Source organism: Raphanus sativus, chromosome 4, assembly GCF_000801105.2.
Source record: "Raphanus sativus cultivar WK10039 chromosome 4, ASM80110v3, whole genome shotgun sequence".
Lineage (NCBI taxonomy): Eukaryota > Viridiplantae > Streptophyta > Magnoliopsida > Brassicales > Brassicaceae > Raphanus > Raphanus sativus.
In genome coordinates this window covers 28,579,454-28,603,935 of record NC_079514.1, presented here as the reverse complement: position 1 = coordinate 28,603,935, position 24,482 = coordinate 28,579,454, and the positions used below count along the sequence as shown (strand labels likewise).

The window sequence follows — 24,482 nt, the reverse complement described above, 5'->3', positions numbered from 1 at the left end:
TCTGAAAAAGTGATTTTCACAGATTATTATAAAACAGATAGATCATTTTAACTAATTTTTATCATGGTTATTCATAGAAATATAAACCAGTATATATGCACAAAAAAACTGAATAAATTGTAGATTTTGATTAATGACAAGGTTATGAATAAACTATTCCTAGTCACTGACACACAGCTATAGTTAGGAACAAATTCTTATTAATTAAAATGATATATTATATTCCAAAATGTAGATGCCAAAAAAAAAATCCAAAATGTATAGTTATGTTAGTAAGATAGCATAAATCATATTTTAATAGACAAAGTGGTTGGTTTAAGTAATGTGAGTATTTCTATAGAATTTGTTATTTAAAAAGTATAAAGAATGAACAAATAATGAAAAGACACTTTTATAGATTAGTGTTGAAATCTTTTTGGATAAAATGACATACCCGTAAACATTTATTTAGATTCTTTAAAAGTAAATAAATAAAAATAATAATTAAATAACAGCATTCATCAAAAATGTAGTTTCGAAAATGAAAAAAAACATGCCACTATTTTTAGTAACTTTATTATTAGTAATTCTACCAAAAAAATCACTTATTTATCATAGCTTTTTTTAAATGATACATAATGATCGATATCAGAAACCATCTAAATGTTTTCATTGGTGTTTAAAGATGAATCACTCTCTTTTATACTTAGATTACCAATTGCTAACAAGTAAACACAATAGGATAAAATTTATTTGCATTAGATGTTTTGTCTTTAAGTGAAGGTTTAAATTTGACCGACCATGAAAAAAAAATGTGACACCTAAAAAAATACAATTATTAATATATTAAAATAATTGGAATAATTATTTTTGAAAATTTACGCAATTTTTAGGATGAAGAAACACATACAATTATTTATATTAAAACAATTAAATTACCTAAAAACTGAACTACTAAATAGTTTTAAATAAATTTTAAATAAATGAAAATACAATTTCCTAAGACAATATATAATTTTTAAAAATTTACGCAATTTTTAGGATGAACAGACACATAATTAGACAATGTGACCATTTCTTCAAACCAACGAACATTTTTTCCAGGTTATGTCTTTATCTAAAAATCTTTGGTAAATTTTTAACAATGTATCTTTTGATTTTCTAGGCTATTTATGATTTTGGAATCAAGTCACCGTGATTTGCCAAAAACATATATCCTATATTTATCATAAAAGAAATTTTTTATACTTAGTTTTAAATATAAAACGTGTATAAAATGAAATTATCATAAAAATCACATAAAATAAACAAAACTGAATGGACACTGATATAAAAAGAGATAACCTTTAATTAAAAAGCAGTTGTGCATAGAGACTCAGAGAGGTAAGATATACTATCAAATATAAACAACATAGACATTCACAACAGTTTTTTTGGTCAAAAAACATTCGCAACAATTCACAACATACAAATAACATATTTTTTTCAAAAAGCATACAAAGATATTTGAAAACTCATGAGTGCTAAAAGGTGTAACTTTTGATTTAAAGATTAGAAAGATGCACCCGGTTGAACGGACACAACCCTAGGAGAAAGGTTTTTGATAATATTTTTTTTAATCGTATGAGAAATTGATTTGTTCAATATTAGCACATGATGGCTTCGTGAAATTAGTATTAAACCGAGCGGTTTGGTATATATACTGATTAGATACCTTGATGCATGTGAATTATCTCTCTTACGTTGAAGGAGCCTAGTGTCACCGTCCGAGTAGAAAATAACATGACCGATGGAAGACGGGTTGCCTGGTGGGACTTTTAGGTAATTATCGAACCGGGTCTGCTGTTCAAAAAAAATAAAATCGAACCGGGTCTGCTGTTCAAAATAAAAAATCGAACCGGGTCTTTAACATGTGTTTAAGATTCCTCGGGTCACAGGTGACAGTCATGATGAGACCTTGCTTCCTTGCCAGTAAAGGAACTGCACAGATACAAGTCTGGTAAGTTTTACTGATATTAAAAACATATATAGAATAAGTAATTAAGAGGCCACAATGGCACAATTTACACAAATGTGTATGTATAGTCTAGTGATTAATTTTACATTTATAATTTCAAAAGATGTTTGGTTTGATTCTTTCAGTGTGCATTATATTTTTCAGCTTCTTTTTGTTTAGAGCTTGTAACCTTGACAAGTTTAGGACTCCATGATAAATATTTTTAAATATTATCTAAATGTATGAATATAAGATAAGAATCATGTATTCATGGAATCATGTGTTCATGGAGTAGACATATCAGGAATACAGTTTTGTAGAAAAGAAAAACTCACCTTTTCATTTTGTAGAAGAAAATTATGACTAATAAGGATCTTTTGCTACCCAAACACGAATGAACCCCTCTTTCTATAATCTGTTGTTGATAATTTTTCATTTTAATATCTTCTAAAAATTTGTAAAAAGATAACTGTACACAATTCTTTTTCTTCACAATTTTAATAACTTTATGAAAGTAACAATGAAAAAAACTTATAGACATAGCCTATTTATAGTTTCTTTAAAGAATTCTATGAATAGTACATTTATGATATATTTTGAATAGGCACATCATTACAAAAAGGCACATAATGAAAAGATATGTAATTACATAGAGACACTTATTGAGATATTTAAAAACTTTCTTATAATAATTTGTCTTTCATAATGAAAAGATACAACTCTTAAGTATATCTATTACAAAAGGGTTCAATGGTTAATCTTCTGAAAATATGCAAATTTTCAATTATGAAAAGATTTAATGAAAGAGTTTTAATGGTTTAGTTTGTGAAAATATGCAATCCTTCAGCGAATAAAAGGGTTTAATGGTGTCTATCTACTAATATTAACAATTTTTTAATGTTGAAAGGTTGTGAATCTCAATAAAGTTGAGAGGTGTTTTATATATGTAACTCTATAAAGTTTTAGTTTAAGAGTTGTGTCTTTAAAAAGTTGAGAAGTTGTGTTTTCTAACATGTAATTCTAAAAAGCTTTAGTTTAAGAATTGTGTCTTTACATCATAAAAAAAATAGTTTTCAAAAATTGTCAAATATTCCAATAGTCTATTTCTAAAAAGTGTATTTGTAAATTTATTTGTTTGAAAAGTTTTTTATTAATTAGTATATAAAGAGTCATGTCTTTCCATTGTAAAATAAAAATAAGTTTTTAAAAATAGTTTTTAAAATAGTATTTATACAATGGTTATAATTAATTTAACTAAAAGTGTAAAACATATTTATATATTCGTATTTAAATAAATATATATATATATATATATATAACAGTTATAATTAGTTTAACTTATTCAGAAGAGAATAATCAAATATAAATACATAAAATTAAATAAAAATTCATAAATTTCACAAATAATAATGTTTTGACAACCATCAACTTGACATTTTTATAGTTTAAAAATAGTGTAATACATGCACTATGCATATCATCATTGACAATGACGGTTGTCAAAATTTCGTTATTGACATATCTACAGTCATTTTCAAAGATGATCCAGGAACTATCGTTGGAAATATGTCAAAAGCATCGTCCCCATTATTAATGGTTATATGAGAAACTATCATCGTAATCACTTATATGTTTGAAACTATTATTGTCACTGATGATATTTTAGTTTTTTTTTTTCAAAAAAAATAATCCTGTAAGTTTATGAAATATATTTTTAAAATTTTATCTAGAACACTATTTTAATTTTTAATTTTATAATATTTTGTGAATTTTATTTAATATTATTTTTTAAAGAATAATCTTGAAATTTTTTGAAAATATATTTTATTTTTTGAAAAATATTTTTAATTTTTAATTGTCTAATTCATTTTGTTAATTTTATTTAATTTTATAAATTTTTATTTAATTTTTTGAATTTTATTTAATTTTATAAATTTTGATTTAATTGTCTGAATTTTGATTTAATTTTCTTTTATTTTACCTGTTCAATATGTCACTTTTTGATTTTGGAGGTTTTTTGTGATACAATTATCACTTCGAAAGTTAAAAATGTTACCGAAAAAACTTCAAAGTTTAAAGTATCATTAAGTGACATTTTCAAGGTTTGTTATACGATATTCCCCTAAATTTTCTTTTTCTCATCAGGGATCCCAGCCTGGATACTGGAGAAAATAGTGTATGCATTAAGGGATACTTAAACCTTCCTCTTAGCCAGAATGTTCACATTGCCTGCCACTCTCTGCATCATATTTGAGCTTTCATGACAAGTTTTATGCATGGCTGATCTAAAAGTAACATTATGAACATCTTAATGAACACATCGTTGGTGCTGTCCAAAACAAAACAAAAAAGCATACATCGTTGGTTTCTTCATATGTTTACATTAGTGGTCTTAGTGGTCTTAGTTTACAGAGGGACAGAGGGAAAGATATAACATTACGAATAGATTCGTATTTATTGTAATGCAATAATTTTTAGCATTACAAATATTGAAATCTGATCGAAACTTGACGATCTTTACACTTCTTCTTCAAGTACAAACTTCCCCACTTAAACGCATGCACATGCATATGAGTTCTTCTGGTGAACATCACGAATCAATTACTAAAGAAACAGAATTAGGAAACTAAATATGAAACAATGAAAACTGAGTAGACTGCAATGCAAAAGAGAAGAGAGAAAAGGAAAGTCACAAGCGGATTGGTCGTCCAAAAAATAAGATGCAATTCACCCCATCTCCTCTCCACATTACTAACCATTCAAAAAGAGAATGGATCACGGAGACATTCAAATACGAAACGGTGAAAAGAGAAGCAAACTTATAGATATGAAACTAAAAACAGTTAGCTAAAAGATTATGAGAGAGACATTAAGCGGAGTTACTTGTTGGCTTTGACTTGCCGGACTGAATAAGCAAATCTGTGTTGACTTGATTTTTCTGTACTTGCCGTGGTGATATATGTAATTCCCAATCGCTGCTTTTGGTAGCAACATTTATAAACGCACGGCTTATGTCGGAAGCAATTCTGAGATTCTGGGTGGAAAGATAGATTGGAGAAGATGAACGTAAAAACATATGACCGGATTTGGATGTTGACAGAAGCTGAGAGAAGTAAAATCTGGAGAGGGAGAAGGAGCGAATGAGAGCATCTGATGAATGAACTACTACAACAGACTGAAAACATGTACCATTAATTCTATTAATAAGTTTGTGAAAAGAGACGACTTTTGAAGGAGATGATAACGGTTATCCAATTTGTGTAAGCGAGGCTTTGAGGAGCTATGACTTGTGAATTAAAGACGGCGATTGAATCGATAAGGTCTGAAGACGCCGATTGAATCGATGACGTCAGACTCTCATCTTAAACAAAATAAAGGCCATTAGATTACCTACTCCGAACAAGCTCCACCTTTGGATTTGGATGCTTATTTTTTTTTTCCTATAAAAAACAATGATGTCATTGGTTAACAAAAATAGGTTTGCTATTATATATAGATATTTTCTTACATAAAACTTGATTCGTGTTTCTATTTTAATGATTACTAGCTTTTGATCCGCGCGCCCGCGCGGTTATATATTTTTATATAAAATTTATACTTTATATATATATTAAATAATATATTCATATTACATAGTTGCATTGTTTTGAAAACTGTACCGAACCAGCCCGTCAAACAGTCAGACCGTGACTCCGTGCGTCCGTTCTGGTGTTTGTTTATTATTCAGACCATATTTTTTAATTGCATTGTGATATATATTTTTTTTATTGGATGTGTGTTGCATCAGTTATATATTAATATTTTTTTTATTAAAAAATCTAACTGTGTATTAATATAAAGTGTAAATATAATTTGTTTTAAAAGAGACTGTATCAACTTAAAATTGTATATATATTATACACCAGTTAGATATATTTTTTTATTGAATGTGAGTTGCATCAGTTAGATATTTTTTTTTGTTGAGTGTGTGTTGCATCAAGTAGATAAGAAAAAAGTGAGCCCAAAAAACAGAACCATTCTTAAACCATATGATTTATTTGATAAGAGGTGTGTAATATTATAAAATACATGTTCGATAGTGTCATCGTCGTCCAACTAATATTCAAACTATAAAGCTTTTTAATTTATTTTAAATTATATGATATAATCGATTTGTATTTCAAATTAATTATACTTGATTATAAGAAAAAAAAATTAAAAACGTTATTTTAGGAGTAGATCACGTTTTATTACAACAAATCCCTAAGATTTGATTGATAGATCATATATATGGAAATCTTTTAAAAATCAGTTATAATAAATGTTCAATAACCATTAATCATTAATTATTAATTATTTGTTTTAATTGCAGTGGCATGAGATGGTAAATATTGTGGAAAAGTTTGGGTTAAGTACTATATGTACATCAGTTTTAATAGTTTAGATTGTGTTTTAAATAGTATAATAGTTTTTATTTTATTTTTAGTAGATACTTCAAATTTAATTTTTTTTTTCAAACCAATATATTAACTATTGCTCATTAAAAATTATAGAACTTTGAACTTTCTATATTGTGTAAGATAAATTAAAAATAACATAATTCAAAATAATCAATACATTTAATTCAACACTAATCAATACATATTATTGATAATCAGCTAAATATCAAATATATTATTAGATAAAATATTAAATTTGTCTACTCTATCATTCATAGTGTGATTTCTAAATGTCAAATATATTTCTAGGGACTGTTTTGCATTGTTTTTTATGAAATCTTGAGCGTCTGAATTCATGTTTATAAACTAAAGGCTGTTGTGGCAATTATTATTATTTTTTTTTGTTAATTTAAGTATGTGTATCATAAGTAGCATTTGAAATGTAGATTGGATATATGAAACTTGCACAATTAGATTTAGATGAGAATCGATTTCAATCTACAGTTTGTCAAACAAACTATAATGACCACAATAATGTATCAATTTGGTTTAAACCAAATCACCCAAGTAATTTTTCAATCAAACCGACAAATCTTAATCTCAATGTGAAGTAAAGGAGAATCTCAAATTTGTTTACCATTAATATATGAATTCATGTGTATAAACTAAAGGCTGTTGTGGCAAATTTTTTTTTGTTAATTCAAGTATGTGTATCATAAGTAGCATTTGAAATGTCGATTGGATGGGTGAAACTTGCACAACTAGATTTAGATGAGAATCGATTTCAATCTACAGTTTGTCAAACAAACTAATGTATCAATTTGGTTTAAACCAAAATCACCCAAATAAATTTTCAATCAAACCGACAATCTTAACTCAATGTGAAGTAAAGGAGAATCTCAAATTTGTCTATCGTTAATATATGAATTCATGTTCATTAACTAAAGGCTGTTGTGGCAATTATTGTTTTTTTTTTGTTAATTCAAGTATGTGTATCATAAGTAGCATTTGAAATATAGATTGGATAGGTGAAACTTGCACAATTAGATTTAGATGAGAGTCAATTTCAATCTACAGTTTGTCAAACAAACTAGAATGAGCACAATAATGTATCAATTTGGTTTAAACCAAAATCACCCAAGTAAATTTTCAATCAAACCGACAAATCTTAATCTCAATGTGAAGTAAAGGAGAATCTCAAATTTGTCTATCGTTAATATATGAATTCATGTTCATAAACTAAAGGCTGATGTGGCAATTATTGTTATTTTTTTTGTTAATTCAAGTATGTGTATCATAAGTAGCATTTGAAATATAGATTGGATAGGTAAAACTTGCACAATTAGATTTAGATGAGAGTCAATTTCAATCTACAGTTTGTCAAACAAACTAGAATGAGCACAATAATGTATCAATTTGGTTTAAAACCAAAATCACCCAAGTAAATTTTCAATCAAACCGACAAATCTTAATCTCAATGTGAAGTAAAGGAGAATCTCAAATTTGTTTACCGTTAATATATGAATTCATGTTTATAAAGTAAAGGCTGTTGTGGCCATTATTATAATTTTTTTGTTAATTCAAGTATGTATATCATAAGTAGCATTTGAAATGTAGATTGGATAGGTGAAACTTGCACAATTAGATTTAGATCATAATTGATTTCAATCTACAGTTTGTCAAGGATAAGCACAATAATGTATCAATTTGGTTTAAACCAAAATCACCCAAGTAATTTTTCAATCAAACCGACAAATCTTAATCTCAATGTGAAGTAAAGGAGATTTTCAAATTTGTTTACCGTTAATATATGAAATTTTAAAATCTGTATTCAAGACCAATCAATTAAAATAATTAAATATACCAATGTTTTGTTTTCAAACGCTTCCAATATTTTGTTAGCAAATTCAGCCAGATCTTCTGGATCGCATATCTTCATCCATCTCCTCGCCTTTGAATGTGCATACACAAATTCTATTACAACATAATTGTGTAAAGGTTTCAAAAGCAAAACAAATGAGAAAGCAAGTAGTTGCACACAAGAAAAGAAAAAGAAACTAACTTTTAACTGTCAAACTTGTCTCCGAATGTGCACAAAATGTGCACAGAAACTGGATACATTAGTCCACTCGCCAGTAAAGCTGTAAGAACAACGGACATCGACCTATGTATACATAAAAGAGTAGTGACCAAAGAAAACAAAACCACTGTAAAGAAAATCATCAAACATAAACAAACCAACCAAAATATAGTCAATAGAGATTACCAGTTAAAGCCGGTAAAGTCATGGATTGCATTAATCCACATACTGCACACACTACAGACCGCAATACACAGGGAGAAATAAGTATTCAATTGCTGCACTCGATCCATCTATAGTAGTGATCATTGTTTCCACATACTTCTCAGGGACAACATCTCCAAAAGGATCAATCTTTATGCTCCATTATTTTTCTATTGCTTCCACAAAGTTCTCAGGAAGAACATCTCCAAAAGCATCAATCTTTATGCTCAATTCTTCTATTGCTTCGACAGAGTTCTCTGGTTCGCTTGATGAAGAGTAGATGTGTCTACAAAGCAGTATTCCAGAAGAAGAACCTAATGGTGGTTGTTGAGAAAAAGACGTCTCCTTTTTTTCTTCAAAGAGGAACACTTGCCTGTGAAAGCTAAGAGCAAGAGGAAGAGTTGAATCGGATGAACTGGGTCGAGTAAGAACAAGAAGACAGCTTGAGGAAGGCTTTCAAAAGCATCGGGAAAGCTTTCTCCTTGAGAGGATATGAAGAAGAGCACTCACCATTCTCTCTCTCTCTCTCTCTCTCTCTCTCTCTCTCAAAGCAAAAAGGAGAAAGTTGAGTAAAGGTTGAAGGTTTGTATTCGTTGTGAAGGTTTTAGAGATTTACATGGGTTCTCTGTTATATATACTCTGAGCTTACATTGCACCATGAAAACGGGTAAACCCCCTCGTTTGCCACATGTTGACAACTGATTTGCTAGCTTATGCTTTAGAGAGAGACGAAAGGACTGCAAAGCGATTAAGGGAGGCTGATGCTGCTTTATCCGTACTCTATTAGAGGAAACACAAAATTAAAATGGTTCTTCCACAAACTCTCTATTTACTCTGTTTTTTCGCCATTGTTTGTAAATTAGTTGTCGTTTTTAGGTAGTGATGACTATTTCTTATGCATCACCCTAAGTTGAGCCTTTAAAACCCAATATTGTACTATTTTTGAATGCCCACTAATCGATGCTTCCTCATACGCTATTTTTTTTTCTCAGAAACCAGCTGATCCTGAGTTTCCTATGGATGAAACCCAATAATGTTGTGTATATATAGAAAGAAGGAATGTCTATCCTTTGAGCCAAGTACTGATTTTAAATAGTGATGCAACCATTTGCATATGGTCCATTTAATTTGTTAACAATATTTTCCTTGTGGAAGCCTCCTTGGTCCAGTGGTTTGACTAAAAATTCATTAATGCTTCTACACCCGAATGTATGAGTTCAAACCGCAAAAAAAATACCAAATTATGCAGATTATGGAGAAAACGGGTTACAAGAGATCTTCTGCTTGGTGCATGGTATACGACTCGGAGTGGTGCAGTCAGACGTATATTCTCATAAGGTGGTAGAATTGTCAGCTATAGAATCGTCTTTGTAATATTCTCATCGTTGTAATGACACAATTAATCGATCAAACTAATCGATCAGACATTGAAAAAAACAATACTTTCCTTTAAGCTTTTAGGGTTCCATTTTACAATAAACAAATATTGCAAAACAAGGCCTGAATTTATAGTGTGAGAAAAATATTGCAAAAGAAATATAAACAAATATTGCAAAACAAGAAGAAACATGCATGGAAAACTAGATAGATTGCTGTTTTAAAGCCAAGTCTTCACTAAGAGATAGGTTCAGAAACTAAAACACTGGTGCCATAAGTTGTACATGAATATATAGAGTATTCTTTTTTTTTTATCAAAACATAGAGTATTCAAGTAGCTTTTATTTGAAGACTGTAAGGCAGAAAGACGTGTGAGAACAAAAGAAGATTCACTTCTTGTCTTTCTTCTTCAACATGTCAATAAACTCCCCCATAATAATTATCATGCCCGCCATTATCCTCTCCTGATCAAAAGCCGTTGCTGGAACAAAACATAGAGTATTCAAGTAGCTTTTATTTGAAGACTGTAAGGCAGAAAGACGTGTGAGAATAAAAGAAGATTCACTTCTTGTCTTTCTTCTTCAACACGTCAATAAACTCCCCCATAATAGTTATCATGCCCGCCATTATCCTCTCATGATCAAAAGCCGTTACTGGAACATATGGCATCCCCAGTGACTTGCTTAACTTTGCTCTCTGCTTCGATCTATACACTATTTGAGAAAAGGGAAAAAGAGTTCTGTGTTTGAGATTGAACAAGAAAGACACTGTGAGAAAAAGACGAGAAGAGAAGATGGACTTACTCAGGTGAGGTGCGTATAGAGATATTTTACATGTGATCAAGAAAAAGTACACTGCCTGTACAGACAAAAAACAGAAGTTTTAGAAATTATTAAATAAAATAATTTAATTGTATACCTTTTAAATTTTATATATTAATATATTAACATATATTAGATATATATTCGTTAGAAATAAATATATTATATATTATTATACTAATTCTTATAATAATTTTAAATAGCATATTCATACTACACTACCGGTCATTCTATTAAACAGTTCAACAAAATCATACAACTTTTGTAACATATATTGTTTTTATAGCATCGTGCTACAGTAATAACGTCTTATCATCTGCTCTGCCAATCAAGAACTTAATATCAAGTGTTTGTGCTTGGTAGATATGTTAGCAATTTTATTAAATTGTTATATTTTACTAAAGGTGCCTTGATTTTTGTTTGTTGGACATGAAATATAATCTTCTTATAACACTCTCTTGTTCGTTTGAAATAAACACAATAATAACATTCTCTGAAATGATACTTCAACATTTTCGTGATTTTTGGAGTTGATTGATCCCACCTTACACTGCTATCATCTATTGTCCATGTTAGTGCTTTTAAATTTTCCCTTTTGACCATGTTCAAGCATCACGAGAAAGAAACATTGATCAAAGTTGAGGTATCATTTCCGAGAATGTTATTATTGTGTTCCGAGAATGTTATTATTGTGTTTATTTCTCGTGATGCTTGAACATGGTCAATAGGGAAAATTTAAAAGCACCAACATGGACAATAGATGATAGCAGTGTAAGGTAATATAGACAAAGACTTTACACCGCAAATTTCTGAGATCATCCTTATATACTCTCAGCATAACGTATTTTCAACTGTGACCTGGCTGAGATCTAGATTGTCAGTAGATGTGTTCTACTATAGTTTCAGATGTTTAAACTTTTAAAAGGTCTCTTCCACTTCTGATTGTCCCACAAGTTTCAAATTTGCACAACCCCTCAGAAAACACCATCTAAAAAATTACTTTTGGTTCTTGTATCCTGATTCTCATTGTGGGTTTCAGAACCCATGATAACTTTATTTGTTATCTCATGAAGAAATAGTTGTACAGCGCGTCTGTTGAAGATGATTCCACTTTTCTTTCAATAGCTTCATGAAGAACATCTTCACTCGGCCTCCTTGATATCATCGTCCAAGGTCTGGATGTCTTGAAAAAGCTTAAATGCATTTTTCTTCTTCTTGTTCTTTTTGTGCTTTTCTAGTGAAGACAAAATAAAATGAAATTAAGTAACAGATCAGATATCTCCTCTTCAGCAGACGATATAACTGATCCTCCTTCTCTGTCAAAGAAAAGAAGAGGCTACTTCTAGTAAAAATTCCCCACATTGTACTTTTCAGACTAGCAATACCTACATGTTGTTAGTTACGAGGGTTCGCCAAAAGACAAAATCGAACTTCCTTTGGGTATCTTGGGAGAAATGCTGGTGGGAGATTCCTCTGAGCTAAATCTGACTTACTGGAGTCACAATGGAATAGCAATCATGGTTAAATAAGCTAAAAACTGACAAGTTACCGCAAAATACTAACTTCGGGGTTCAAAGGTCAAGCTGGACTAAGCAATTTCATGACTACGAATAAAAGACTGAAAAAAGAAATGGAGAGTTGGAAACTACCCAGAGCCAAGCCCGAGCACACAGACAGAAAATGAAAGGAAAACTAAAGAAAAAAACAACACATTATAAGCACTATTATGGTCAGTAGTACACAGTGTTTCAATGCAAGGAAATGCTACATCCTTAGTAGTAGTATAAATAAACAAGATACACAAACTAAAAAGCTTATCAAACTGGTATATCACCAAGCTTACAAGGAACATCACCCACTCGTCCAGACCACATATTGAAGGTTATATTACTCGCCACATCGGCTCTTTCCATACCACGTATCCACACTCACCATATCATAACCATAGTATATATAGAAAAAAGAAAGAAAAAAACAATCATCAGAATTAGGGCTGGGACTTTTAACCGAACCGTTTACCCTAACCAATCCGACCGGAACGGTCCAGGTCAAGTTAAGAAGATGCAAGTCTAACTTTTTTCTTTTGAAAATCTCATGTAAAAGTTTTTCAATAATTTGCATAATTTGATGTAAATAAAAAAAATTTAGATTCAAATGTATAAACATTTATTCAAATCAATGTGCGAAATTTTATTGATTATATTTTTTATAACTCTTTCGGCTTACGAGCATGCAACAGAAGCCTATCAGCACTCCATGCTGAGATGGAAGGATTGCTATGGGCGACATCATGTCTGAGGGACATGAGGATTATGTCGGCTCGACTAGAGACGGACTGCTCGGACTTGGTGGACATGACCGTAAACCCGTCGGAATGGCCAATCTTCGCGACAGAGATCGAGATCTTTCAGCGGCTTCAAGAGGATCTCGAGGATGTGAGTCTTTCCCATATTCCTCGGAACCGGAACACTCGAGCGGATGCGTTAGCAAAGGAAGCACGGGAAAAGGGCCACATTTTCTCCCATATAGATCAGACCAGGCCAGACAGAGATGCTCTACGGCGGATCGACCGACTGATCACCACTTAATCTAGCGTAGATGGGTAGCCGACAAAAAAAAAAAATCCATTGATTTTCAGAATAAATTAACTCTATATAAATTATTTTTCCACCACTAATCCCTCTTAAAAGTTATTTATAAATTTAGTCACTTTACATTTGTAATCTTTTGTATTTTCGAAAAACAAAAAAAAATAATCAAAACATTTAAACGTCTCTTTCTTGAGCTCAAGACGAATATGAGAAAGCCCATATAGAAAAAAGCCCAACAAAGTATGATCATCACAAGAACGATAAGAAGCTACGATGCTGGTCGTCGGCGAAGCAAACGGATATTTCTCCGGCGACTCACACAACGGATCTCTTAGGGATTTTCATCTGTTGGCGATCTAGACCTGTCTCCGAACCCCCACACTGTATTCATTTCTCGTACCTGGAGTTAGCGAATAACTTAGCCGAGAGCTAATGGCTCTGATGATCGATGTCGCCGTATCTTGCCTCAATTCGATCCGCGAAGTAAGTCTAGAATTCTCTTTAGGATTCCTGATCTGCTGAGTTTCCTAGGAAATGATGAGTGAATTTGATCATGATAGTAATTGGAGATTTCTACTTTTCAACAGTTTGTTGTGTGTGTTTTGTGTTTTTGGCAGATAAAAGAGGATGTGAAAGATGCAATTGTGTATATTGATGCTGGTTGCACTGAAAGTTTCCAGCTTGCAGGAACCTTTCCTTTGTTCTTGGAACTAGGTGCCCGTGCCGTCTGTAGCCTTGAGAACATGACTTCCCTCGACGCGGTAAGCTTGTGTAGATTCTAGTTTCACCATGCATGCTGGTTAAGGAAGAGTGGATCAAACATTTATTGTTCATAGTTGAGGATGTAGACAGAGAGAATGGGCTTGATATGTTATCAAAGTCAGATTGTTTTTTTCATTCTTATCAAACCTCAAAACCAAGACTGAATTGTATCTTTCCATTGATTTTACTTTTGGCATTGGAGTTGCTTTGAATAGCTTAGTCACCATCACTTAGATTGTCTTTCTCTCAAGTTATTTTTCTTGTAGTTGGTTCTGTTTCTGACTTTGATAATGTTATCAAAGTCAGATTGTTTTTCATTGTTATCAAATGTCAATAGCGAGACTGAACTCTATTTTCCATTGATTTTACTATTCGCATTGGAGTTGCTTTGAATGGCTTAGGCGCAATTTAGATTCTCTTTCTCAAGTTATTTCTCTCTCTATCTGTTTCTTGTATACTCGTCTCTTTGATTGTCTAGATTCCATATTCTCATCTATGGCAAAGGATGTGACTGTTGACACCTTTTGCTATATATATAGGTGGCTGATTGGAATTCGAAGTTTGATTGTTCAAACAGAATTGTGATTATGACTTGTCGGCTTCTCAATGATGCTCATCGGTATATGCTGCGGTGTTTAAGCACCCATGAAGGTGTTCACCGCTGCACTGTATTCACCTCTATTTCAGAGGTGCAACTCTATCCTTGTTCTCAAATTTTCTTTTCCTGGAACATTTATACTGGGTACTTTTAGAGAAACCATACGCTATTTGGCTTATACAACGTGTTGTATCTGACTTGCTATCTCTAGTGATTATTATAATCATATAAACGAAGAGCGCAATGAAGTCACTTATCTAATCACTTTGCTAATTTTAACTGTTAGGGATCTCATTCAGCCTGCCCTGATTCACCACTTGGTCCAGACGCGTATAGAGAGTAAACCTTGCTTGCTCAGGACTACAATGAACATACCAAGACGAGCAACAAAATATCCTAAGTTCTCTTCCGCACTTGAATCCCTTACGATGGAGCCTATCACAAGTGACAATGTAGGCGATTCATCAGGTGATGCAGATGGTTTGGTAGTCTCGGTGCACCACTTCCCCTTGATTATTTGTCCTTTTACTCCTAGAACGTTTGTCTTACCTTCCCAAGGATCAGTTGCCGAAGCCTCCTTGTCTCGTCAACATGAGGATTCTCTTAGTTTTGGACTGCCTCCAATAAGCACTGGATCTATGTCTGATACTGATGATGTTCCTCCTGGTGCAACTCTTACCGCACATTTTCTCTACCAGCTGGCTCTTAAGGTAAGTTAATAGTGTAGAAATCAATTTGAACTTATTCATGATGTAGATGAAGTTTGTGACCATGTCATTCGTTCTGAAAACAAATGTAGATGGAGTTGAAGTTGGAGATATTTTCACTTGGTGATGTATCAAAGAACGTTGGGAAGATAATGACAGACATGTCAAGTCTTTACGATGTAGGGCGTCGAAAGAGAACTGCAGGCTTGTTACTTGTTGACCGTACACTTGATCTTATCACTCCCTGCTGCCACGGGGATTCACTTTTCGATCGGATCTTTTCATCATTGCCTCGGGGAGAAAGATTTTCTACACAAGCACAGCTTAAGCAAGGGATTCCAAGCATCGATCGTCCTTCTCTTGATGTTCAAGTACCGCTTGGGGAACTGTTAAATGAAGAGCCAAGCAAGATTAAGGAGTCTGGTCTTCCTGAAGGAGTTGAAGCTTTTTTGCGTGGCTGGGATTCATACACTTCCGATCCACAAAACGAATCTGACAAGAAATCTACAACCAACTGGTCTGAGCTTCTAAATGGATCACTTGTAGCCACTGAATGTTTTAGAGGGACACCTTACTTAGAGGCCATGATTGAAAGGAGAACGAAGGATGGAAGTGTACTTGTGAAGAAATGGCTTCAAGAGGCTCTGCGTCGTGAAAATATCTCTGTTAACGTGAGGGCTCGTCCTGGTTATGCCACGAAACCTGAGCTCCTGGCCATGGTCAAGGCGTTGTCCCAAAGCCAGTCGTCTTTGTTGAAAAACAAAGGGATTATACAGTTAACGGCAACTACAGCCGCTGCGCTTGATGAATCCCAGAGTGCCAAATGGGATGCTTTTAGCAGTGCGGAGATGATGTTAAATGTAAGTGCTGGTGACACGAGCCAGGGATTGGCTGCTCAGATCAGTGACCTGATAAACAAAAGCGCTCTGGCAGAACTTCAAGCTAAGAAGAATGAGAAGCATGATTCATCGTCGTCACGAGGGCTTCTGTCTTTCCGAGACGCCTTACTTCTTACAATAGTTGGTTACATTCTTGCTGGAGAGAATTTTCCTACAGCTGGCTCAGGCGGACCGTTCTCTTGGCAAGAAGAGCATTTTCTCAAAGAAGCGATTGTCGATGCTGTTCTCGAGAATCCTTCTGCAGGGGATCTCAAGTTTCTAAATGGGTTGACAGAAGAGCTCGAGAGAAGATTGAACCGCCTAAAGTCAGAGGAAACCAAAGACACTCCCTCTGATGATCAGCTAGACATTGATGCGCTTGATGAGGATCCATGGGGGAAATGGGGAGATGAGGAAGATGAAGACAATGACAATGCTAAAGCAGACGAGTCCTATGACGATATGCAGCTAAAACTGGATTTGCATGATAGAGTAGACAGCTTGTTTAAGTTTCTCCACAAGTTATCGAGTCTAAGAACAAGGAATGTACCATTAAGAGAAGGCTCATTAGCTTCAGAGAGCAGCTTCCCGGGAGATCCATCTGGAAATAAAGGGCTACTCTACAGGCTTATAACAAAAGTGTTGAGCAAAGAGGAGATACCCGGTTTAGAATACCATTCCTCAACTGTAGGAAGGCTTTTCAAAAGCGGTTTTGGTAGGTTTGGTCTTGGTCAGGTTAGCTACCTTTCTCTCTGATCACTTCCTTTTTCTCACACTTCGCACGAGATACACATTTTATGTTTGGTAATACTTGCCTTTGTCTCCCTATCACTGCAGGCAAAATCGAGCCTTGCAGACCAGAGTGTCATTCTTGTCTTTGTCATTGGAGTTGGAGGAATCAATGGTCGAGAGATTTGTCTCTTCACCACAAAACTTACCCATTTTTTATTTTAGACTTTGTCTTTGCAGTAACCGTCTCTGTTTACTCCATTGTCAAGGTTATGGAAGCTCAAGAGGCTGTGGCGGAAAGTGGAGGACCAGACATTGGCTTGGTTACTGGAGGAACCACTCTCCTAACTCCTGACGACATGTTCGAGCTATTATTAGGACAGTTCAGCCACTTTTGATCTTTTTAAGAAAAAAAACAACTCACTCTATCTCCGGTTGTCTATCTTGTGAAGCAATGTATTAGAAAGCACATAATGAATCCTTTTTTTTCTGTCAACAACACGTAATGAATCTGATAAGCGAATGTGTAGCTTACAGAATTACAGTTCTATTTTCGGAAGAAAACAAGAGTGTCGGGTCTTAACTGCGAATAAGAGTATTTACATCTTTTGTCCCTCAGGTTTAATAATTTTAAAGAAACAGCCTTGATTAAGAATGAAAATCTCAAAACCCCTTAAACCTATCTCGGGTGAAGAAGCTGGAACGATGGCAGCAATGAAGATTTCCCTATAAATGTAAAAGCTTGGTATGGAGTTATTACTCTTTTTCAATCCGGCAGGCTTAGCCACTTTTGATCTTTTTTCTAAAATTCACAAAACTACAGTTCCATTTTCAAAAGAAAACAAGAGATCCGGGTGTTAACTGTGTGAATAAGCAAGCGTATTTACATTCTTTGGTCCCTCGGGTTTTGTAATTTCAGAGAAAAAGCTTTAATTATGATAAAAAAAAATCTCAATTCCCCTTTAAACCTCGAGAAGAATCGCATTTCACCCGAAAAACCTCTCTTGAGTGAAGAACAATGGCATCAATGAAGCTCCTAGTCTCTGAAGCTCGCCGCCAAGGTCTCACCAGACCCTTCTCCTCTCCATTCCCACAAATCAACAGACTCTTCTCATCCTCTCCTCCATCATCAGATCCAAATCCAAACCCTCCGCCGCCTAATGAATCCCCCAAAAAGCTCGAGCCGGTGTCCGAGCCCTCTTCTCCAGAAGAGATCCGATACACGAAGGACTCTCCTTCACTCACTCCCGTCTCCTACGCGCAGCGCGTGGCTCCGCTTCCAGAGGATCGCGTCGTGAGCGAGGAAGACAGAGAGAGAACGCCGGAGGAGGTGGAGATTGAGAGGAAGAGGATCGAATCTGAGAATCGAGCTAGAAGGAGGTTCTTGAGAGCTACAGCTGTGGAAGAGGATACTTCTTCGCTTCCTCTGCCGACGCTGCTTAAACCAGAGCTGAAGCATGGAAAGAAACCTATTTTCGATCTCATGGAGGCTACTAGAGAGATAAAGGTCAGAACTTGTGGTATCAAAAGGCTTAAACTTTTACTTGTTTTGTAGCTAATATAATGTGAATATAGCAGTAGTAGCTTCTTAGGAAGCTGTGGTTGTGTTTATAGAAGTTGCTAAACTCTTACTTGTTCACGTAGGGAACTTCAAACGAATGAGTAATAATAGATCATGAAAGTTTTGTTTGATGGTACTACTGTGAGAGTTGTGGATTCGTTCTATGAGCTTGTAATTGTTTTTGTTGTGTTTGACTTTCAAGTAGAGTGAGTGAGGAGAGAATGAAACTGGACGCATCAATTTCTGCTCATATATTTTTGATGTGTTCAGGGCAATGCAAAGGCCAAGTTTGATGAAACTCTTGAGGCTCATGTGAGGTTGGGCATCGAAAAAGGCCGATCTGAGCTGGTAATATTCTCATTCTTGTCCTGTTTTTTTTTTTTTTTGGAATCATTTTACCTGTTTTTATGTTTGTACTGACTGCGATTACTGTTTAAACTGCAGATTGTTCGTGGTACTTTGGCTCTACCACACTCTGTTAAAAAGGTACAAGAAATGTCTATTTAATCCTTCATGTGACGTTTTATGTATCAGCCGTTTTAGTAAATAGAAAGAAATGATCTTCGTTGTTCAGGATGTGAGAGTGGCTTTCTTTGCCGAGGGTTCGGATGCAGAGGATGCAAAGGCTGCAGGAGCTGATGTCGTCGGTGGTCTTGAGCTATTTGAGGAAATCTTGAGTAATGCATTCTACTTCATTCTCTTTCCATAAATCACTTCTGACATTTGATTGGTATATGATTATTTGTACTTAAATCTGTCTGCAGAAAGTGGCAAGATCGACTTTGATAGATGTCTCGCAACTCCGAAAATGATGCCCCGTGTGTACAAGGTTCTTAGATCTAAGCACTTATTCGAAATTGATATATAACACTTATTCAAAAACCATTTCTCACTAAACATACAAATGGTTTGTTGGTTGCAGATATCAAGGATTCTTAACAATCATGGTCTGATGCCTAACCCCAAAGTAAGTTGGATTGTTCACTCACTCAAACATCTTACTCTAATGTATCACTCAGTATACTTACCTCTTGCCTTTAAGTTAATTCAGCTCACATTATATTTATTGTAGCAAGGAAGTGTGACCAAGGATGCATGAAAGCAGTGAAAGATGCAAAAGCAGGACATACCAAATTCAGAATGGATAAAACTTCCATTCTTCATGTGCCACTTGGAAAGGTTACATCTCTTCCAAAGACTATTATAAAATTTTAACCGAATTTTTCATTTTCTATATATTCATGACAAGAACACTTTCCTAACCAGATGAGCTTTCCTGAGGATGCTTTGAGGGAGAACGTTGGTGCATTCATGAACGCCCTTTTGCTGGCTAAGCCTGCCGGATTGAAAAAGAGTAATAACTCCATACCCCCAAGCTTATAGTATGTATTTGTAGACATTTGTTTTGGAGGATTTGATTGGTTACTCTTTTTGCTTTCTATGCAGCTTCAAAATATGCTGGTTATGTGAATGCATTCCACTTATGCAGCACGGTAAGCTTGTGAATCAATTCGAATGTAGAAACATGTTTTAGACACTAAGTAAGCTTTAACTGAAATTGATTTTATTGGTGCTTGGTTATGTATGCAGATGGGAAAGGGTTATCCGGTATCGATACAGTCGTTATCTAGAGCAGCAGATCACTACACCAAATTGCAGCTCAAGTGATTGAGCAATAGACTCCAAAAGATAAAAGTTTGTTTGTTGCAGGCATTTTGGTTTTCCCCCGGGGGAAGTGCTGAATCTCTGAGAAATGATTTTGTTGTTTACTAGGGGGTTAGTATTGTCGTAGCTCAATGGATTGGATTACTTGATACAATCAAATTCAAATCATGTCTTAATAATCGATATGACAATATGTTTAAATTGCTACTCATCACATCACTTGCATCAAACATAACTTGAATCTTTGCATTTTTATGAAATTCTTGGAAACATCATAGCGAGTTATCACAGTGGTTCACTAGTTCAAGACAAGCTAACTTCTTCACGACTCTGTGTTCGGTTCTGAAACAACTCTTGTTCTCAGTTTTCTTTACTTGTCTGAATCTTATCTTACCTACAGTTACGTAATGAAAATATATCTGATTTCGTCTCAATGCAAACCGATTGAAAGAAAAAAAAAACTTGGCGGGTAGTTGAAGCGTGAAGAGACACCTCACTCCACTAGCTTACACGTGCCACCATCGGTTAAGCACGCTTTCGCCGGTCGCTGTTAGATTCATTCTCAGATTCCAAACTAGCTTCTATGGTTCTTATCCTGACACGTCAGCAACGTCACCCTCGTACTCCTTTTAACTTCTTTCTTCTCTTCACAAAAAACGATTTTTAAATAATAATTCAAAAAATATCGACAATTCTCCTCTTGGTTTATTATAAGATCCCATGTTGTTGAAGATTCATCCTGTAATCTTGGCTCAAATCAATCTCATCCAAAGCCTAAACGAATCTAATCAAGAGTGAATCAAGTATAAAGAGATAACACATGAGACTTTGTTTACCCGGTGCTCACCGCACTTCTCCGATGTGGAGAAGCCGCTATACATCACCGGGGAGAGAAACGGTCTCTCAACCAATCCACTATAAACGGTATGATTACAGTGTACATCACCGGAGGTTTCTCTCCTCTTCTTCCCCTCTCTCGATTACATCTAATCAGAGTTACAACAAGTATATTAGAGGAAGAAGATCAAGCTCTGAGCTTAGACAAATCGAGAATCATATCTCACTCACTCTCATCTCTCGAGCTCTCTCTCTCTCATCTCGAGCTCTCTCGCTCTCTGTGTCAGTTACCACTCTCGTCGACAAAGACGATGAAGATAATAACCAAAAGATAACGATTCCTTTTTGCCCCAACTCATGTGCTCCTCACGTGTACGTTAATGGCTTTAGTGATACCTTCTCTTTCACCGAGAGACTTTCCTTAGCTCAGCATATTCAAACCTTCTGTCTGACTTAGAAGCTTAGAAGATTGATGACATAATCTCACAATCTCCACCTTGGCATTGATCTTCTACAGCCCAAACTCCTCTTGAGCTTCCCTCCGGTGATTGAGCAAACCTGCTCATATCCTGCAACCTCTTGCAGCTTCCTGCACCTCCTTGCAGCTTCCTGCATCTCCTTGCAGCATCCTGAGAAATCACCTTCTCAGCTTTGTAATCCTCTGTATAAAACCCATTCAGCTTCATCCTCACTTTGAGCTTTACCGCTCAGCTTCAATCCTTCATGAAACTTGTTTCCTTCCAACATCTTATCCTGTATCTATCTCGATACATCTGAAGACTTCCTTACCGCTGCTCCTTAGAACCTTTTAAACCCAGCTCTAGCCTTAACAACTCCCAGTCTTCAATCACTTAAGCAGCATCAATGAACCAGACATGTAACTTTGTTGTGATGTGAATCACAATGCCATTCATGTGCCAACAACACACACACACCTTCTTAAGTTGTTTTTCCCAGCACTCCACAAACTTGTGTCACGCCAAACTTCTTCATTGATCTTCCTTAGCACTTTCCATAACCTGGAAACTTGAGAAAACCACTAGTAACTCAACATACACTCCATAAGCTTCTCCTTTGACTAGTATAGATCAGCCTATGATGCTTGACTTGTCACTGCAATTAAGGTCTTCAAATAATCTGCCAAAATCTTTGTAGACAACCTCAACAGCTAGTAGATACCGACTGCTCATCCTGAAGTTTTCCTCTACACCAATCTGTATGAACTTTTAACCTGAACATCACTCTGCACCGCTGCTTTAACCAGCAGAACACGCCGCCTAACTCAACTCGGTTAAGAAGACTTTCGATGTAGAGATCTCTGCTCAAACAAATCTGAACTCAACAGAACTTCAGACCATAAATCTGACCACCTGCTGACTTCTTTATTCCTGCCTCAAACTCACAAAACCTGTGACAATCCCTGAGACACCTTCCGTAGTAGAAACCTGCAATTCTCTGACCTGCATAACTCCACCACATCCTGGTATACAAACGCCCCTGTCTGTTCCAGACTTTACCGAGAACTCTGATTTCTAGTAGCTCAATCCTTCTTGTACTCTCTTGTGACAGTACCAGCAACACTTGCTCTTTATCTTCTTGTAGCTACTCTTAGAGAACTCCCTGAGCTTGTTCAGTTTGGTTGTTGACTCAAACAACTCCACCTTGAACTGTTTTCCTGGTCCCTGTGAATACCTGCAAAAAATCACACCTCACAAGTATTTTATATATTGATTTTTCATACCTGTATTGACTCTGCCTTGATGTCCTTGAACTCCATGATTTCTGTGGAGAACCCATACTGTCACTGCCGACATCCTCTTCACATCTCTGACCACAAGCTGAACCCCTTTTACTCCATCTGATCATAACATGTTGAGCTTGAACCTGCTGACACTGACTTGGCTCTCTTTTACTCTTCTTGCTGCACAAAACTCAAACTGAATCTCTGTTGCTCTTGAAAACTCAACCGCAAGATCTCTGAAACCTTTTCACACTGAGATAGACGTGAGAAAACTGTCTGAAACATAACACTGCTCCACCTGAAGTCAAAAAACATCTAGAGATGTGCACTACAACACTTGTAGAGGCAAGACTCCACCTGAAACAATAACCTTTCAAAACCACGACGTGTTCCTTCACACATAGCTTCACTTCTCAGACTTATAACCATCCTGCGCTTTCTTCTTTGATTCACTTAACCGCTTTGTGTACCTGACTGCGCATCCTGCTTCTGAAATGTAATCCAGACCTCATGAAAACTATCTTCACTTTGTAGCCATTCAACCTTAATCACTTAATACCAGAACCACCAAGTGTCGTATACTCCACAATCTGATTACAATACCACCAAACTGACTGTGCTCCAACCTGTTAGTCTCTGCCCACAACACATCTTCACAGAAGACTTTAAACCCTGTGAAACCCTTCTGAATTTAACCATCAGAACCTGTAGCAGATAAACCAGAAACCAGATTTTCTCCAACTGATTTCTTTCCACTGATTTTACTATCAGTCTAACATCATGCTTCTTACCTTTATCTCTTGGCATACATCATCTTCTTATAGCCTCTGAAAACTACAACCTTGAGTAACTGCCACTTGCTGTGCTTCCAAACTTTATCTCCAGTTCCTGACACTTCTCATAATAGCAAAACATGAGCGCCAGTAACCTGCAAATAACCTGAGACATCCAGCACAGACTTGAACTTGTAGCCTCCATGTCCAAAGAAACTACAACCAGCAAAACAAACTCTTGCTTTCCTTTCCTTGAGCCATAAACCAGAAATTTGTTTCTTCTCCTTGGCTCCTTATCACTGATATTCTATCAGCCTTCTTTCTCTTTAAGAAATCATCACTTCTAACCTTCTGCAGAAACTCCTTGAGTGAGACATTAAAGCCTCTACCACGAGCTACCTCTTACACTCACAATACTTCTCCAAAGCTATCAACTTTATTCCCACAAAGAAACTCTGTTCCATCATATACTCATATTGCTACAAAACTCCGTCTTTTCTCTTGGCTTCTTCTTCCTGGAGATATAACATGTTACCGCTTCTGCTTCTTTCTTGATGACTCCACGCATTCTTCTAATAAGCCGTGACGTTTGCTTATGAGAAGAAAAACGAATGTGACGCTCCAACATAACCGAAATTGCTTCATCACATTACTGCCACTCAACATCATGTATAACAGCCTTAGTCCCTTTGCGCAGAAATAACCCTTGCTGCTACAAGCTCCTTATGATCTCTTTTCTGACCTTGATCACTACCACCTGAGCTT

The 24,482-nt window shown here is 35.1% G+C and overlaps 1 protein-coding gene and 1 pseudogene across 1 annotated transcript; both read left to right on the top strand.

The window, feature by feature from the left end:
• The first annotated feature begins 13,713 nt into the window (after window positions 1-13,713).
• Window positions 13,714-17,749, top strand: LOC108833654 (sec1 family domain-containing protein MIP3). The gene is made up of 7 exons (XM_057008769.1): window positions 13,714-13,949; window positions 14,084-14,227; window positions 14,768-14,917; window positions 15,113-15,536; window positions 15,626-17,146; window positions 17,249-17,315; window positions 17,410-17,749. The coding sequence occupies exons 3-7, from the start codon at window positions 14,874-14,876 to the stop codon at window positions 17,493-17,495; spliced, it is 2,142 nt and encodes a 713-aa protein (XP_056864749.1). The 5' UTR covers window positions 13,714-13,949; window positions 14,084-14,227; window positions 14,768-14,873; the 3' UTR covers window positions 17,496-17,749.
• A 185-nt stretch (window positions 17,750-17,934) lies between these two features.
• LOC108833655 (uncharacterized) lies at window positions 17,935-20,573 on the top strand (annotated as a pseudogene).
• Window positions 20,574-24,482: the final 3,909 nt, after the last annotated feature.